At 38.7% G+C, this 18,331-nt stretch overlaps 1 protein-coding gene across 1 annotated transcript; it reads left to right on the top strand.

The window, feature by feature from the left end:
- The first annotated feature begins 16,321 nt into the window (after positions 1 to 16,321).
- Positions 16,322 to 18,069, top strand: LOC143636869 (putative trehalose-phosphate phosphatase H). The gene is made up of 7 exons (XM_077104351.1): positions 16,322 to 16,641; positions 16,725 to 16,865; positions 16,937 to 17,101; positions 17,178 to 17,414; positions 17,499 to 17,568; positions 17,672 to 17,742; positions 17,845 to 18,069. Exons 1-7 carry the CDS (start codon positions 16,417 to 16,419, stop codon positions 18,040 to 18,042), a joined length of 1,107 nt encoding a protein of 368 aa, XP_076960466.1. The 5' UTR covers positions 16,322 to 16,416; the 3' UTR covers positions 18,043 to 18,069.
- The last annotated feature ends 262 nt before the right edge of the window (positions 18,070 to 18,331 follow it).

Here is an 18,331-nt window from a genome sequence, read left to right as displayed (position 1 = left end):
TGTGTGATCTTGCTTGTAGCTTTTACTTTGGCCCATTTATTTGATTTTTTTTTTATATAATCGGAAGAGCTAAAAGGATGCAGAATAACTTTAGTACAGAATGTGATGCCTTTACCATTCATGGTGCATATTACTTTAATATGTCATGATATTATGAGGTGGTTGTGTTACCGATTTATAAAGCAAGGACACCTCTTTCAGGAATGAATATATATAGGTATCCACTTTTAACTTCATTTTTTGTTTATATTCTGAATTTTGTAAATAGATAATTTAATCATTGGAATATACATATATGTTGGATGAATTCTGAGTGGTTTAGCTATCAATTATGTATGATATAAACATGAGCCGATATCAAATAAATACTCTCATGTGAAACTTATAAGGGTGGACGGAGTGGGTTCGGCCGTTCACGATGAGATTGGGATGGGTTTGGTAGCAATGAGAACACCACCCAGTCCATTTTAGTGCCAAAAGAATTTTGTTCCCGATATCAAGAAGCTCCTGAAAAGTCCTAGGCCCCCTATATAAATAAATTGGTTTTTTTATATAATTTAAATTTTATTTAATGGTGATAGATGGATTCGGATGGAATGAGACCACTCTGCCCGTTGATAGATGAAATGGGGGAATTCCTACATGACGCCGAAGAGAAGGAGTTCTAGGTGGTTTGGGATGTCATGACTACTCCCATCACCATAAGCATATTCAATTGCATGTAATCTCAAATGAAAACCCCAAATCCAATTGAAAATCAAAATTCAAAACATTCGAGTTCGGTATTGAGAGGGGTACTCGAGGACGAAAGTAGATATGAGATTAACTATGAACCTTTCACTCATTCGACTAACGATATGCATTAGGTGAAGTGGTGAACCTAGTATCTAAAGTTAATGTGTGACAATCGTCAATTTCAGGTTAACCCCGTTAACTCAACTCCGTCAATTCAAACTTTAAGATCGTTGAATCTATAACGCACACTTCATTACATTTAAACTAGGGTTTAAATGACGCTTAACACTTACTACATGTGTAGTCTTTCGGGATTTGCACCGAAACGCAAACGAGTTGACGCGAACGATTGATAAATAAACGACAAACGTCAAAACACTAATTATGTGATGATTATGTGTTAGATATATGTGTGTTACTTGATTGTTATGTGGGATGTTAAACAAGAAACAAGAACCAACTAATTAGGCTAGAGATGTAACATTTGGAAGATTAGGGACTAGAGTGTAACTTGTATTATTATAAATATAACCTTAACACTAAAACCCTAACCTATTTCTTTTCCCCCACACCACAACCCGATCGGCCTCTCTCTCCTTGCTCCCTCACGGCTGCCGTCCACAAACACTCTCACACAACCCTCAAATCAAGTGATTAATCCAAGAACTAGGTGCTAGGAAGGTATACTTGATCATCCCTTACCTCCTTGTTGTTTAATTTTGATGTTTAATGGGTTAAGTATAAACCCTAGGCAGCCGATTGTGTCCATGTATATGGTTAATGTGATTGTTGTTATTTGGAAAATGAATTGATAACTAGATTGATGTTGTTGCATGATTCATTGTTGTCTTTGATTTGAGTTAAAACACAAACCCTAATCTTGTATGTATGGTGTAATGGAGATGCATGGATAGTAGTATTAGTGTCTAGCATGTTATATGATTTATTTGTGATCCATGGCTAGTGAAATTGTTAAGTTTTGATGTGAACAGAATCTGGACAGAATGTGTATACGATGTTCAAGTGACTGTAACGAAGTGTAAACGTGAAAATTGGTTGAGATTGTGGGTACTGCAGTAAACTAGGTTGAGTCTAGTTTCCATGAAGTATAAGTTTGTAATTTTTGGACAAGTATAAGTGTGCTTTTATGATTTTACAAAAACGTGGTGCAAAGCTGAGCTGTTAGACCTGCTGTTAGGTTATGTTGTAAATGTTATATCTCATGAACTACGAGACCAATTGGGTTGGTTCCACTTCTGGAATTTGACTCATTAAGTTAGGAACCAAACCCAAGTGGTCTTGCATTTATTGGATTTTTCGTTTAACGGGAATTGCAAATAACATTCTGTTACGCATGAATCTGACTGATATGAGTTGCTGTAATGTTTTGGTCATTATAAGAAAAATATGTGGAATAAAAAAAAGATAAAATATGTTCTGGAAACCTAAGATATGTGTGCTTCTGTGGTAATTTTTGGTGAATTAATTGAGACGTTATGATCGGTGAACTAGTGCAATCTTTCAAGTAGAAATTCTGTCATAACGAAACTAGCTGCTGAGTTGTGTAAAAATGCATGAAATATGATAGTTTTTATATAATTGTTGTGTTTTGACCAAAATACCCTTGCGGGGAATAATTGTTAATTGATTGCCATGAATTGACCAAATTGCCCTTATGGGGAATAATGGTTAGTTAATCTTTGTTTGTTGACCAAAATGCCCTTACGGGAATAATTGCTAGTTAATTGTTATGTGTGACCAAATTGCCCTTACGGGGAGAAATTGCTAGTGATATACATTATTAGTACGTGACACGAAAGTAATTGCTCACTCATGTATCGTATCACAATTGTACTTGTTTAAGTCACACACGATTCACAAACGAAACACGAAATCTGTTACGTGCATAGGTATTATGTGCCGAGTCTAGAGACTCGTTAAACGTACCGATACTTAGAAAATCTCTTTGTTATTTAGAACGCTAGAGAGTTTCTACGACGCACATCACTTGGTGATCTAGATCGGGATATTCTTCGCAAACAGTGAGTTTCACTTACCCCGCTCTTTGAACTGTTTTCAAACGTTTTTCACTTGGGGGAGATAACATACTCCGATAAACGTATTTTTCTGAGATAAACGCATATTTAAGATTTTGTTATAAATTATATATCACTTGTAAAGGCTAAGCGGCAAACGTAACATTTGAAGTCCCACACATCGGACCGGTTAATATTTGGAATAGCGAGTCACTGTTGAGTAGTACTACTGGGTTTGACAAACCCCACCCGACGCTAAGCTCAACTGGAGGTTGAGTGGGTGTAATTTTGGCTAACACATACCATGGTCTGGATTGACCTGGTGACGGGCACTTGATAAACAGTCAGCTTCGGTCGCGAACCACTTAGCGATACTTGTTGTATAGATTAGCTACCTATCGATATATAATTTGACATAACACTATCTGGTAATGCAAAACACTGAAACGCCGTAACGTGGTTACGCAACACTGAAACGCCGTAACGTGGTTACGCAACACTGAAACGCCGTAACGTGGTTACGCAACACTTAAACGCCGTAACGAGGTTACGCAAAACGCTAAACGATTTATCTTATTTAACTTGTGAACTCACCAACCTTGTGTTGACACTTTTAGTATGTTATTCTCAGGTAGCCGAGGCGGGCGCGCGGTTTAGGAGCATGCATTAAACGAAAATACTTATATTCTGCAAACTTAATTTTAACAGTTACATTTGGTTTTAAGTCGTCCTGCGTGACGCAACTTTTGAATTAAGGTTTTACGCTTCCGCACCTATTTACATTTAAACGTTTTTCTTTGGTTTGATTATAACTAATGATTCCGATCCTGCCAGTTCACACCCTCTGACGGTAAAACTCCGTTAGTGGATTTTGAGGGTGTGACAGATTGGTATCAGAGCCATTGGTTATAGCGAACTAGAAGCTGCATGCATACTAGACTATAACCGCGACGACCCATTAGTTATAATGATACGCACTGCATAGGTTTGTGTAGTCTTGAAATCTTATTTCTTTACCTCTTTCACTCATACGCGCGCATATACACGGCTTACCTGTAGGAATGTCGACGCCACCCTCATCATCATCCGATTCGATGACGCATGCTCACGGGAAGGAACCGCAGTTACCCACTGCCTCGCCACCCCGTGTAGTCCCGGAACTCGAAGCTCCTGCACCGAAGAGGTACCGCCTATCCGGAGGCCTGTATGAAAACGACGTTAGCTGGGATTGGTACCCCAACATGATCAGACGTATGGTCTACCGTGAACAAGTTCCCCCATTGCCTCACCCGAACCACCCTGCTTATCCCAACACTCTACCACCCATAACCGAACCTGTGGAGCGAGTTCTCGCAGCTGTCGTTTCTTGTTTGGAGCGTGATGTGGGTTACATGCGCTACACGAGAGAAAATGTTGCCAGACTGTTTAAAGATGGAACCGAGACTCAGGAGGAGATTGCCCGCATGGCAGCGGCAATGAAAGAAATGCAAGAGACTAGTGAGCAACAAACGAAGGTTATGATGAAGATGCAAGCTGAGATGATAGACTTGCAAGAGCAACTCCAAGAAGCAAGGACCCGAACTGAGATAGCGTTAGAGCGTTGCGATGTCCTACAAATGCAACTTGCTCAGAACGCAGCAGAACCCGAGGCAGAGCCTGAAGTAGAACCCGAAGAAGATCCCGAAGAGGAGCCTGAGGAAGATCCCGAGGAAGGAAATGGCTGGAAGAAACGCTGGACGAGGACGTGGTAACATCAGCATGACTGCAGCTGAACTCCAAACTCTGCTGAATGACCATGTTGCTGCCGCTTTAGCTGCACACGTTCAGAATCAAACTGGAGGTCCGAGTGGAACGTGTACCTTCAAGAACTACCTAGACTGCAAGCCCAGTACGTTTAAGGGCACTGAGGGAGCTATAGGCTTCCTGCGTTGGGCTGAGAAGGCCGAGTCGGCTTTTGAGATGTGTAACTGTCCCCCTGCCAGTAGGGTCAAATTCGCTGCTGGGACACTTGAGGATTCCGCCCTCACTTGGTGGAATTCGAACGTCCAGATCCTTGGATTTGAAACTGGCTAACGCGATGAACTGGGAGGAGTTCAAAAGCATGATGCGAGAGGAGTACTGTCCGAGGGAAGAAATTTCGAAGTTAGAGTCGGAGTTTTGGTCGTTGAAGATGGTGGGTTCGGAGATTGAAGCCTACACTACTCGTTCGCACAAGTTGGCTGTGATGTGTCCGCGGATGGTGGATCCGCCGAGCAAGAGGATAGAGATGTACATTGATGGGTTAGCACCACAGATTCAGGGTATGGTGACGTCTTCCAGACCAGCCACGATCCAACAAGCGATCCGTTTGGCTCACAAACTGACGGATCAGGCTGTGACCCAGGGTGCGTTACCACCGAGGGGTTCGACCGTTAAAGCCCGTGACAACCAGAGTAACGACAATAACAGCAACAGTAACCCGAACAGCGGGAAGAGGAAGTTTGACAACACCAGATCTTCATCCTCGAACCTCCCACCGCAACACCACTACCGTAAGCCCGAATTTACTCGGAGCTTTAACACTCAGAATCACAACAACAACAACGGTAGCGGGCAGGTTTCGGGCGGATATGCTGGGAAATATCCAAAGTGCAATAGGTGCAACTTTCATCATGTTGGCCAGTGTGACCGTGTCAAGTGTCAAAGATGCGGAAAGATAGGTCACCAAGCGAAGTAATGTAGAGGAGACCTTGCGGCGAAGGGTGCTCCTAAGCCACCGATGACGACTAAGGGATGTTTTGATTGTGGACAGGAAGGCCATTTCCGGAAGGATTGCCCCAAGCTGAAACAGAATGACAATAATGGGGGTAATGGAAGTGGCAGTAATGGTGGAGGAAATGGCAAAGGAAGAGCGTTTGTGATTGGATCGGGTCAAGCCCGCAATGATCCGCATGTGGTGTCTGGTAAGTTCCCTGTAAACGATTGTTTTGCTTCTATTTTGTTTGACACTGGAGCTGATAGGAGTTTTGTGTCAAAAGCTTTTAGCCAACTTTTAGACCTTACTCCAACCCCGTTAGACGCTAAGTTTCCTGTTGAATTAGCTAACGGTAAAACTGTAATAACAACTCATATACTTGCGGGATGTAAGTTGAAACTGTCAGGTCATGTCTTTGACATCGACCTTATTCCTTTTACGCTTAGTAGTTTCGATGTCGTTGTCGGCATGGACTGGTTATCCGAGAACCGAGCGGAGATTATATGCCATGATAAGATAGTCCATATTACCACCCCCTTCCGGCGAGATCATTTCGGTCCGAGGCGAGAGAAGCGGCATGACCACCAGCGTCATTACCCTTATGAAGGCACAGAAGTATCTACGAAAGGGTCATCCGGCAATTTTGGCGCAGATTGTTGAGAAACCCGCGGAGGAAAAACGAATTGAAGACATACGGGTTGTGCGAGACTTCCCGGAAGTTTTCCCGGAGGATTTGCCCGGACTCCCTCCTATTCGTCAAGTCGAATTCCAAATCGAGTTGACACCCGGTGCAGCACCCATAGCACGAGCCCCGTATCGGCTCGCACCGGCGGAACTTCAGGAGTTGTCCACTCAGTTGCAAGATTTGTTGGATAAAGGTTTTATCCGACCTAGCTCATCGCCATGGGGAGCCCCTGTCTTGTTTGTCCGAAAGAAAGACGGGACTTTCCGAATGTGCAACGACTACCGGGAGTTGAACAAGGTGACGGTCAAGAACCGTTATCCTTTACCCCGAATTGATGATTTGTTTGACCAGCTTCAGGGATCGAGTTACTACTCGAAGATCGATCTGCGATCCGGTTACCACCAGCTGAGAGTGCGCGAAGAAGATATCTCAAAGACGGCTTTCAGAACACGGTATGGTCACTACGAGTTTTCGGTTATGCCTTTTGGCCTAACCAACGCACCAGCCGTATTTATGGATCTCATGAATCGAGTATGCAAGGCGTACCTCGACAAGTTCGTGATTGTTTTCATTGATGATATTCTCGTCTACTCCAAGAACGAGACTGACCACGAAGAGCACTTAAGAATAATTCTGGAACTACTGAAGAAGGAACAATTGTATGCTAAACTCTCGAAATGTGAATTTTGGCTTCGCGAGGTTCACTTTTTAGGACATGTGATCAACGAGAATGGTATCCATGTCGATCCCGGTAAGGTAGAGGCCATCAAAAACTGGGAGGCACCTAAGACTCCGACCGAGGTGCGACAATTCCTAGGACTGGCCGGCTACTACCGGCGTTTCATCGAGGGATTTTCAAAAATTGCTCAACCCCTCACCGCTTTGACCCACAAGGGCACTAAGTACAATTGGGGTGACGCGCAAGAATCCGCTTTTCAACTGTTGAAAACCAAGCTTTGTAGCGCCCCTATTTTAGCTCTCCCCGAGGGAACGGAAAATTTTGAGGTACACTGTGACGCATCTATACAAGGTCTCGGTTGTGTGCTGATGCAACTCGAGAAGGTTATAGCCTACGCCTCTCGACAACTACGGGTTCACGAGAAGAACTACACGACCCACGATTTGGAACTCGGAGCTGTAGTGTTTGCTCTTAAGATATGGAGGCATTACTTGTACGGTACCAAGTTTACCATTTACACCGACCACAAGAGTCTCCAACATATCTACGATCAGAAGGAGCTGAACATGCGACAGCGTCGTTGGGTCGAGCGGCTTAAAGATTATGATTGTGCCATCAAGTACCACCCTGGCAAGGCCAACGTGGTGGCCGACGCCCTCAGCAGAAAAGAAACAGATAAACCCAGACGGGTGAGAGCATTGCAACTCACGATTCATGCCAGCTTATCCGATCAGATTCGCGATGCGCAACTGGAAGCTTTGAAAGATAATAATCTTCCATCGGAACTCATGCGGGGCATGAGCAAGCAACTTGAAACCAGATCGGACGGGGTCCGATATTTTGAGAACCGGATTTGGGTTCCACGATACGGAGAGTTGAGAACTCTAGTGATGGACGAAGCTCACAAGTCCCGATATTCTATCCACCCTGACTCAGATAAAATGTATCATGATTTAAAGGCACTTTATTGGTGGCCAAACATGAAGGCCGACATTGCCACCTACGTGAGCAAATGTTTGACTTGTGCCAGAGTCAAGATAGAATACCAGAAACCCTCTGGTCTTCTGCAACAACCGGAACTCCCAATGTGGAAATGGGAACACATCTCAATGGACTTTATTACGGGTTTGCCTAAGACACCGACGGGATGCGACACCATCTGGGTGATCGTTGACCGGTTGACTAAATCGGCGCACTTCCTAGCAATTAAGGAAACAGACAAAATGGAAAGACTGACTCGTGTCTACATGAAGGAAGTAGTGTCGAGACACGGAGTGCATGTCTCGATCATTTCCGATCGAGATTCTCGTTTCACCTCGCACTTTTGGAAGTCGCTGCAAAGCGCACTGGGCACCCGTCTCGATATGAGTACAGCATACCATCCTCAGACGGATGGGCAAAGTGAACGGACTATTTAGACCCTGGAGGATATGTTGCGTGCATGCGTTTTAGATTTCGGAAAAAGTTGGGAACCCCACTTACCCTTGGTAGAGTTTTCGTATAATAACAGCTACCACGCAAGTATTAAGGCAGCGCCGTTTGAAGCGCTGTATGGACGGAAGTGTCGATCACCACTCTGCTGGGCAGAGGTGGGTGACAGCCAAATCACTGGTCCGGAACTGGTACTTGAAACCTCGGAAAAGATTGTTCAAATCCGAAATCGCATGGCAGCAACACGAGATCGCCAAAAGAGTTACGCCGACAAGCGCCGAAAACCTCTCGAATTTCAAGTGAACGATCGGGTGTTACTCAAAGTCTCACCTTGGAAAGGTGTGGTTCGCTTTGGGAAGCGAAACAAACTCAACCCACGATATGTTGGTCCGTACCGGATAACTGAGCGCATTGGTCCGGTGGCGTACCGACTGGACCTACCAACAGAACTCAGTGGCGTACACGATGTATTCCACGTATCAAATTTGAAGAAATGCCTATCTGATGAAAACCAAGTAGTCCCTTTGGAGGAACTACAAGTTGATGAACAGTTACGTTTCATTGAGGAACCGGTCGAGGTTTTGGATTGGGAAACCAAAACGCTCAAACACAGCAAAATTCCAATCGTTAAGGTTCGTTGGAACTCGAGACGTGGACCGGAGTTCACGTGGGAACGCGAGGATCACATGATGAAAAAGTATCCTCACCTTTTTGAAGGGCTAACCAAACACCGAAAACCACGAAACCCGGCAAACCGTCAGATATCACCGGAGGTATGAATTAAATTTCGGGACGAAATTTCTTCCTACTAGGGGATGATATGACAAACTGAAAATTTTTCTTACTTTTTCAGACACTCATCACGACTTGACTCAAATTTTCGGGACGAAAATTCTTTAACATGTGAATGATGTGACAATCGTCAATTTCAGGTTAACCCCGTTAACTCAACTCCGTCAATTCAAACTTTAAGATCGTTGAATCTATAACGCACACTTCATTACATTTAAACTAGGGTTTAAATGACGCTTAACACTTACTACATGTTTAGTCTTTCGGGATTTGCACCGAAACGCAAACGAGTTGACGCGAACGATTGATAAATAAACGACAAACGTCAAAACACTAATTATGTGATGATTATGTGTTAGATATATGTGTGTTACTTGATTGTTATGTGGGATGTTAAACAAGAAACAAGAACCAACTAATTAGGCTAGAGATGTAACATTTGGAAAATTAGGGACTAGAGTGTAACTTGTATTATTATAAATATAACCTTAACACTAAAACCCTAACCTATTTCTTTTCCCCCACACCACAACCCGATCGGCCTCTCTCTCCTTGCTCCCTCACGGCTGCCGTCCACAAACACTCTCACACAACCCTCAAATCAAGTGATTAATCCAAGAACTAGGTGCTAGGAAGGTATACTTGATCATCCCTTACCTCCTTGTTGTTTAATTTTGATGTTTAATGGGTTAAGTATAAACCCTAGGCAGCCGATTGTGTCCATGTATATGGTTAATGTGATTGTTGTTATTTGGAAAATGAATTGATAACTAGATTGATGTTGTTGCATGATTCATTGTTGTCTTTGATTTGAGTTAAAACACAAACCCTAATCTTGTATGTATGGTGTAATGGAGATGCATGGATAGTAGTATTAGTGTCTAGCATGTTATATGATTTATTTGTGATCCATGGCTAGTGAAATTGTTAAGTTTTGATGTGAACAGAATCTGGACAGAATGTGTATACGATGTTCAAGTGACTGTAACGAAGTGTAAACGTGAAAATTGGTTGAGATTGTGGGTACTGCAGTAAACTAGGTTGAGTCTAGTTTCCATGAAGTATAAGTTTGTAATTTTTGGACAAGTATAAGTGTGCTTTTATGATTTTACAAAAACGTGGTGCAAAGCTGAGCTGTTAGACCTGCTGTTAGGTTATGTTGTAAATGTTATATCTCATGAACTACGAGACCAATTGGGTTGGTTCCACTTCTGGAAGTTGACTCATTGAGTTAGGAACCAAACCCAAGTGGTCTTGCATTTATTGGATTTTTCGTTTAACGGGAATTGCAAATAACATTCTGTTACGCATGAATCTGACTGATATGAGTTGCTGTAATGTTTTGGTCATTATAAGAAAAATATGTGGAATAAAAAAAAGATAAAATATGTTCTGGAAACCTAAGATATGTGTGCTTCTGTGGTAATTTTTGGTGAATTAATTGAGACGTTATGATCGGTGAACTAGTGCAATCTTTCAAGTAGAAATTCTGTCATAACGAAACTAGCTGCTGAGTTGTGTAAAAATGCATGAAATATGATAGTTTTTATATAATTGTTGTGTTTTGACCAAAATACCCTTGCGGGGAATAATTGTTAATTGATTGCCATGAATTGACCAAATTGCCCTTATGGGGAATAATGGTTAGTTAATCTTTGTTTGTTGACCAAAATGCCCTTACGGGAATAATTGCTAGTTAATTGTTATGTGTGACCAAATTGCCCTTACGGGGAGAAATTGCTAGTGATATACATTATTAGTACGTGACACGAAAGTAATTGCTCACCTCATGTATCGTATCACAATTGTACTTGTTTAAGTCACACACGATTCACAAACGAAACACGAAATCTGTTACGTGCATAGGTATTATGTGCCGAGTCTAGAGACTCGTTAAACGTACCGATACTTAGAAAATCTCTTTGTTATTTAGAACGCTAGAGAGTTTCTACGACGCACATCACTTGGTGATCTAGATCGGGATATTCTTCGCAAACAGTGAGTTTCACTTACCCCGCTCTTTGAACTGTTTTCAAACGTTTTTCACTTGGGGGAGATAACATACTCCGATAAACGTATTTTTCTGAGATAAACGCATATTTAAGATTTTGTTATAAATTATATATCACTTGTAAAGGCTAAGCGGCAAACGTAACATTTGAAGTCCCACACATCGGACCGGTTAATATTTGGAATAGCGAGTCACTGTTGAGTAGTACTACTGGGTTTGACAAACCCCACCCGACGCTAAGCTCAACTGGAGGTTGAGTGGGTGTAATTTTGGCTAACACTTACCATGGTCTGGATTGACCTGGTGACGGGCACTTGATAAACAGTCAGCTTCGGTCGCGAACCACTTAGCGATACTTGTTGTATAGATTAGCTACCTATCGATATATAATTTGACATAACACTATCTGGTAATGCAAAACACTGAAACGCCGTAACGTGGTTACGCAACACTGAAACGCCGTAACGTGGTTACGCAACACTGAAATGCCGTAACGTGGTTACGCAACACTTAAACGCCGTAACGAGGTTACGCAAAACGCTAAACGATTTATCTTATTTAACTTGTGAACTCACCAACCTTGTGTTGACACTTTTAGTATGTTATTCTCAGGTAGCCGAGGCGGGCGCGCGGTTTAGGAGCATGCATTAAACGAAAATACTTATATTCTGCAAACTTAATTTTAACAGTTACATTTGGTTTTAAGTCGTCCTGCGTGACGCAACTTTTGAATTAAGGTTTTACGCTTCCGCACCTATTTACATTTAAACGTTTTTCTTTGGTTTGATTATAACTAATGATTCCGATCCTGCCAGTTCACACCCTCTGACGGTAAAACTCCGTTAGTGGATTTTGAGGGTGTGACATAATGCTTGTGCAACAAAACATATTAGAGTATAAATCAAAGCAACAAAGCTGGACTCAACATGATAATTGGTTTGATGATCGTTTAATGCCATCAGTAGTTCTCTTTCCCTCTCCAATTAGTACTACGACATGTGTTTATGCTCTTGTCTACTTAAAATTGTTTTTATATTGAACATGTAAAGAAGAATATCTACTATTATAATAAACAAAAATAATAGTTCAACCACATAATTGGTCTAATATTTTGCCAAGTGACATCCCTATCTTTTCATCTTAAATTCTTAATTATTTTATTAATATAAATCATTTAAAACATTTCATAACTTATCTCTTTATCCCTATCACATTAAAGCTCCAAAATTATAACATGTTTTCCTCATAATGTTTAACTTTAATAAAATGAAATGTTCTTAATGATCTCTATTTTCAATATTTGTTTTAAAATTTGAATATAACATTCCATTGATTTTTACAATTTAATGATTTATACAAATAGTCTTAACAATTTCAAATTAAAAAGTGAATGCTTTAAATTTATACTTATTCTTATTATTAATAAAAACTATAAACTACATGTAACACTTTGATTTTTGAAAACCATTTATGATTTGTAAAATCTTTAACTTTTCGATTATAATTATAACTTCTATTATATTCCAAAAAATTATAACATTAACATGGTCAAAAGCTTGGAAACTACTCCTTCCGTTCCATTAAAGGTGTCCACATTTTCTTTTTTATTTGTCTCATTACAAATGTCCACTTTCAAAATTTATTAGCAAATTTTCAAGTTTACCATTAAACACACACAACTAACATTAATAAACAATATTGATGGACCCACTTTCCAAAGGCATTATTGTCCTTTGGTAAGCAAAGAAAACAATAATTTAATCTACCTTAAACTTTGTGTTTTTCAAACTAAGACACTTTGACCATAATGAAGGGAGTAATTTTTATATAATCTTACTATCCTATGTGTTTTATTAACATTGGTTTAATTCACATAAAAAACTGATGCTTAAATGTTACAAGTTTTGCACAACTATCCAACAACGGTAATTTTCATTTTCGGCCATGCAACATGCTCATGTGCATTAAATCTAGATAAATATCTTTTATGAAAATACATGTGAATATAACCAAAATATCTTACGGTCGTTGTTATTCAAAACCTATATTGGCTTCATATTGTTTGAGATGTTTTGTTGCTTTGAAAAAGTGAAGCGGCTTTTTATATTTAAGATAATGTATTTTATGTTTTAAAGTACCTTTTCAATTTTTATGGATTAATATTGTTTTAAAGTCTTAGTATCCGGTGTGTTGATTATATATTCTTTTTAATGTTAAACACAAGTATTAGTTTATATTACTTTATAAGATAATATATTTAGGGGTGTTTGGGATTCCTTATTTTCATTAACTTATAACTTATAAACGTTTTGAAAAGTTAATAAAGTGTTTGGCAAACCATAAGGCCTTATGAATAATAACTTATGGAGAAGGCAAAATAAAAAGATTTTGAAAAGTTAGGAATATGTAACTTATTAACTTAACGGGTTTGATTTACCTATTACACTCATCTAACCCTCAAAACCCATTACACTCCTTTTAAAAAAGAGTGTCATTTTTAGTTATTTTGATTTTTCCCAACACATAAGCTAATCCAAACATTTTTTTTAAATTATTTTAAAAAATTCAAAAGTTAATAAGTTTTTTTTACAAAAAAAGTATTTTTTTCACTTAAATGAGCAATCCCGAACACACCCTTATTTAAATTTTGAGTATTGTTTATTTAACTATTTGTATGAGTTTTATCAATCTTTTTGTTAAACACTATTATTCTTAAAAACATAAATACTTATATCAAATTAATATTAGTACTAAAGGATTTTTGTTTTTAGTAACAATCATGTGTTATTTATTAGTAAGAAAAGTTAACTAAATAATTTTTAAACATTATATACAAGGAAAACTTTTAGAGATTTATGTCGCACTTTTCTAGATTAATATTAGGGGTGTGTGCGTGGTGCGGTTCGGTTTTTGGCTAAAACCAAACCGAAAACCAAAACTTCGGTTTTTTGTGTTTTTGAAACTATTCAGTTTCAGTTTTTGTTTTGGTTTCGATTCAGTTTTGGTTTTTTCGGTTATTACTATTTGAGCTTGAAAATTTTAGGCCTATAAAAAGTTGGCAAAAAATAATGAATTTACATATAAATAATTTTGTTAATTGTAAAATTACAAACTATTATACATTTGATAAAAAAATATTAGAGTTATATATTTAATAAAATCTGATAAATTGCTTAATATAAAATATAAAAAAAAATTTAGGAGTTCGGTTCAGTTTGCTTTTTCGGGTTTTTTTTACATGTAAAACCAAAACGAACCGTTAGTGTTGTTTTTACAAAAAACATACAACCAAACCATTAATTTTTGTTTCGGTTTAGATTTTTCGGTTTCTTGCACACCCGTAATTAATACTAGAGATAGAGGCAATATTCTAATATTCAGTGAAGAGATAACTACAAATATTGTATATGAAGAAATTTTTAGAGATTAATGAAAATTTACCATTCAATTTTCTTTTCTTTTTTATTTATGAAAATTTTATTTTATTCAACATTGTAGTACATATTCTATTCATTCATCAAATACCAAATTAGTATAAGTATTTCACATTGTATTGTTCTTTTGTTTATATAGTTTATCAAACCCGTGTATACACGGGTATTTAACCTAGTAATATAATAAATGGGAACTTTTTAGTAGATACGCAAGAAGAAGTTATATAGATTTTTTAATAAACAATAGTACACAATTTTATTAAATCAAGTATTTTTAACATACTTCATTTCTTAAATTTATTAACCGTAAATATGTAATTGTAATCCTTTTAGTTTGATATGTTATAGAAAGTTTTTTTCTTAAAGACAAGGGTGTTTTTATATATCCAATTTTTAGTTAAGCTAAAGAAGTAAATACATGTGACACGTGGCACACCAAAAAAAATACTCAAAGTTGATTAACAGTGGCACACCCAAAAACACATTCAAACACACATCAAAATGACAAAAATATTTAACCACACGTCCACACATCCATTGTGAATACCATTGGAAGAGAGTTTGTTGAAGATGAAACCAAGTGATCCATAAGACATGCGACACGTGTAACAATACTTTGTCAGCTGTCTTCAATGAGGCTTGGAAGCAGAGATTAGTTAGTTATACTGACATCTAGGTTGATGGCAAAGACGGCGGTACAAATCTGATACGACGGTGGGGTTACCCTTCCATGTGATTCAATCCACGGCTTTTAAGACCGTGTGTAGTGGACGAAACCCCTATATGGACGTTATATGTCACGTGGCGTCAAGGCCGGCTGGAGGGTAGTGCCGGTTGGACCATCGGCCGGGGCACGTAATTTTTGGGGGTCAAAATTTTTTATATCTATATTTTTTAATATTCATTTAAAAATATAAAACTTGTAAATTGTGATTTGAACTTTACCATCTTATAATTATTGGGCCCAGAATTCTTTTTTATTCATAATCCATTTAATCAAGTTTAAATAATTGGGCCAAAACTAAAACTAACAACTAAAAAATTAAATAAACTCTCAATGCAAATAAAAGAAATAGCTGTCGATTGAAATTCCTGCTCTGCTTGTTTCATTCTTTGTCAATGTTGAACAAAACCTAAACAACGACTAACCCAGCCGACCACCACTAGTGGTTCATTGCTGACCACCAGGCTCCTCTACGGTTCACCAAGCCAACCACCAAGAACCAAGCTATTTTTTTATCCAATGTTAGGAGAGTTTCACAAATCATTGGTTAATCGGTAGTTATTACGGTATTTGATTTTAATAATATATGTTTATATATTTATTGTTATAACATTAAGCGTCATTTTAAAAAATTAGCTTATATATTTCGTTACTTGTTAAAGCTAGGGTCCTTTTTATTTCGGCTCGACCGAGGTATCTAAATCCTCGGAGACGGCCCTGCATGGCGTCGCGTCACTATAGGAGCTTTAGGACTAAAATGGGTATAATGAATAGACCCCTTAATCATTATCTCTTTATTATTAATATTATTATTATTGATTAAACATAATAAAATAAGCCAACCAACCAATCAAAACTAACACTTCCCCCTCCACAAGACGTTTTAAGGGAAACGCCCCCTCACCCCCTCCCGTGCGCCCTGTTGTCGTTGTTCCCGGCGTTATGAGGGCTTCATGGGTGAGATGGCGCCCCAGTATGCCCAGTCTTATGATGAAACCCATGGAATATCGTTAATTATTGTCCCACTTCATAATATCGTTAATTATTGTCCCCACTTTATTTTTCGTCTGTTTGTGCCCCCTTCAACTATAAAGCAAACCAAAGTATCCCTCCTATAATTCACACCCAATTTCTTGAATTTTATGAATTAAAGAAATGACAAAACAAAAGGTGGTGGTTGCAGATGCGAAATCCAGTGTGGCGGAGTTGTTCATGGCGGAGGTGAAGAAGCCACGGTTGACGCCGGTTAATTCGAAGAAGAATGTTCTTCAGAATCTTGAAATTAATGGAGGGATGAAAATGAATAGTTGGGTGGAATCTATGAGAGCTTCTTCTCCAACTTCTAGTAGGAAATTAATTAATGATCAAACTAAGTGGATGGTTTGTGTTTGAGGTTTTTGTTTATTTTATTGGTCAAATGAAATTAAACTAAGTTTCTAACTATGCATATGTGAATGAAACAGGATAGGCATCCTTCTGCTTTGAATGTTTTTGATGAAATAATCAATGCTTCTAAAGGAAAACAAATAGTGATGTTTTTAGACTATGATGGGACACTCTCCCCGATTGTTGATGACCCTGATCGCGCTTACATGTCTGAAGCGGTAATAATATATTTCAATTAATAATCACTTAGAAAAATGGTTTAAACATGTGTTACGTGGACTTATTATAGATGCGAGCAACAGTTAAAAGAGTTGCTGGAATTTTTCCTACAGCAATCGTTAGTGGAAGATGCAGAGATAAAGTGTACAACTTTGTCAGATTACCCGAGCTTTACTATGCTGGAAGCCATGGGATGGATATTACAGGGCCTTCTATAGGGTCCAAAAATACGAAAGTGAGTCACTTTCACATAATGTTATTTTGTTGATAATATTGACAAAAAAATTAACATATTGAGTGGTGATTTATAGAGTTCATCAAGTGTTCTTTGCCAACCGGCGAGTGAATATCTACCCATGATTGATGAGGTTTACGGGTTACTCATGGAGGAAACAAAATCCACTGCGGGGGCAAAAGTGGAAAATAATAAGTTTTGTCTATCTGTTCATTTCCGATGTGTTGACGAGAAGAAATGGAGCGAGTTGGCTGGTCAAGTGAGATCAGTGCTCAAAAACTACCCAAAGCTTAGACTAACTCAAGGAAGGAAGGTCGGATTTCTCTTTTCACAAATAGTTATTTTCGATATTTTTAATAATATTCTGACCATGGATACGGTTTTTATTGAGTTATAGGTATTGGAGATCCGGCCCACCATTAAGTGGGACAAAGGCAAGGCCCTTGAGTTTTTGTTAGAATCACTTGGTACGTTTGTCGTTTGGTCTTATGTCAAGTATTATAGAATCCATAAAAAGACACATGTTTATAACACACATGATGGCTGGTGTCTAACCGTCTTTATGTTCAGGCTATGCCAACTGTAATAATGTGCTTCCTGTCTACATCGGGGATGATCGTACCGATGAGGACGCCTTCAAGGTCATTTCTTGATCCATAAAGATTTGTAACTTGCAACGTAAAGTGTATTTTTATGTAGAAAATGGTTTTCTGGTTAGGCTTTAATTTTTTATTTAACATTAGGTACTAAGAGAAAGAGGCCAAGGTTTTGGAATTCTCGTGTCCAGAACTCCAAGGGACACAAATGCGTCTTATTCTTTGCGGGAACCATCCGAGGCAAGTGTACCTTTAACCCATAGGTGGAACTTGGGATCAAGGGCCGTCTCCGACCACCCACATTCATTGGAATATTTGTTTTTTCTTTCTCTTGCCAGAAAATGACCTCTAACCTTTACCCGACCAAGAAGTTTTGTGACCGTTTTAATCATTCGTTCATTCCTTGTCGGTTAACGCAGGTAATGGAATTTTTACAACGCCTAGCTAATTGGAAAGAAAGGACATTGATTGGTTATGAGAGGGGAAATTTGAAGAAGCAAAAAGTGTGGAAAGATCAAAATTATCATGGAAATTGTGTATGTATATAAGAATCGGATGAATATAAACGTATTTAAAAAAGTAAGGGGTGACAATAGTAGATTTGTATTAGGGTGTGTAAAAGGGAACAAGTATA

The sequence above is a fragment of the Bidens hawaiensis genome, unplaced genomic scaffold (genome assembly GCF_021521415.1).
Source record: "Bidens hawaiensis isolate Kalapana, Puna unplaced genomic scaffold, B.hawaiensis_p1.1 tig00008077_1, whole genome shotgun sequence".
NCBI classification, from domain to species: domain Eukaryota; kingdom Viridiplantae; phylum Streptophyta; class Magnoliopsida; order Asterales; family Asteraceae; genus Bidens; species Bidens hawaiensis.
Note: the sequence above shows the minus strand (reverse complement) of the source record. Positions and strands in the feature narration are given on the sequence as shown.

Coding starts and splice junctions, on each gene's coding strand:
- LOC143636869 (XM_077104351.1), top strand. CDS start 16,417: ATGACAAAACAAAAGGTGGTGGTTGCAGATGCGAAATCCAGTGTGGCG. Junction 17,102..17,177: donor TAGGGTCCAAAAATACGAAA/GTGAGTCACTTT, acceptor GGTGATTTATAG/AGTTCATCAAGTGTTCTTTG. Junction 17,743..17,844: donor CCGATGAGGACGCCTTCAAG/GTCATTTCTTGA, acceptor ATTTAACATTAG/GTACTAAGAGAAAGAGGCCA.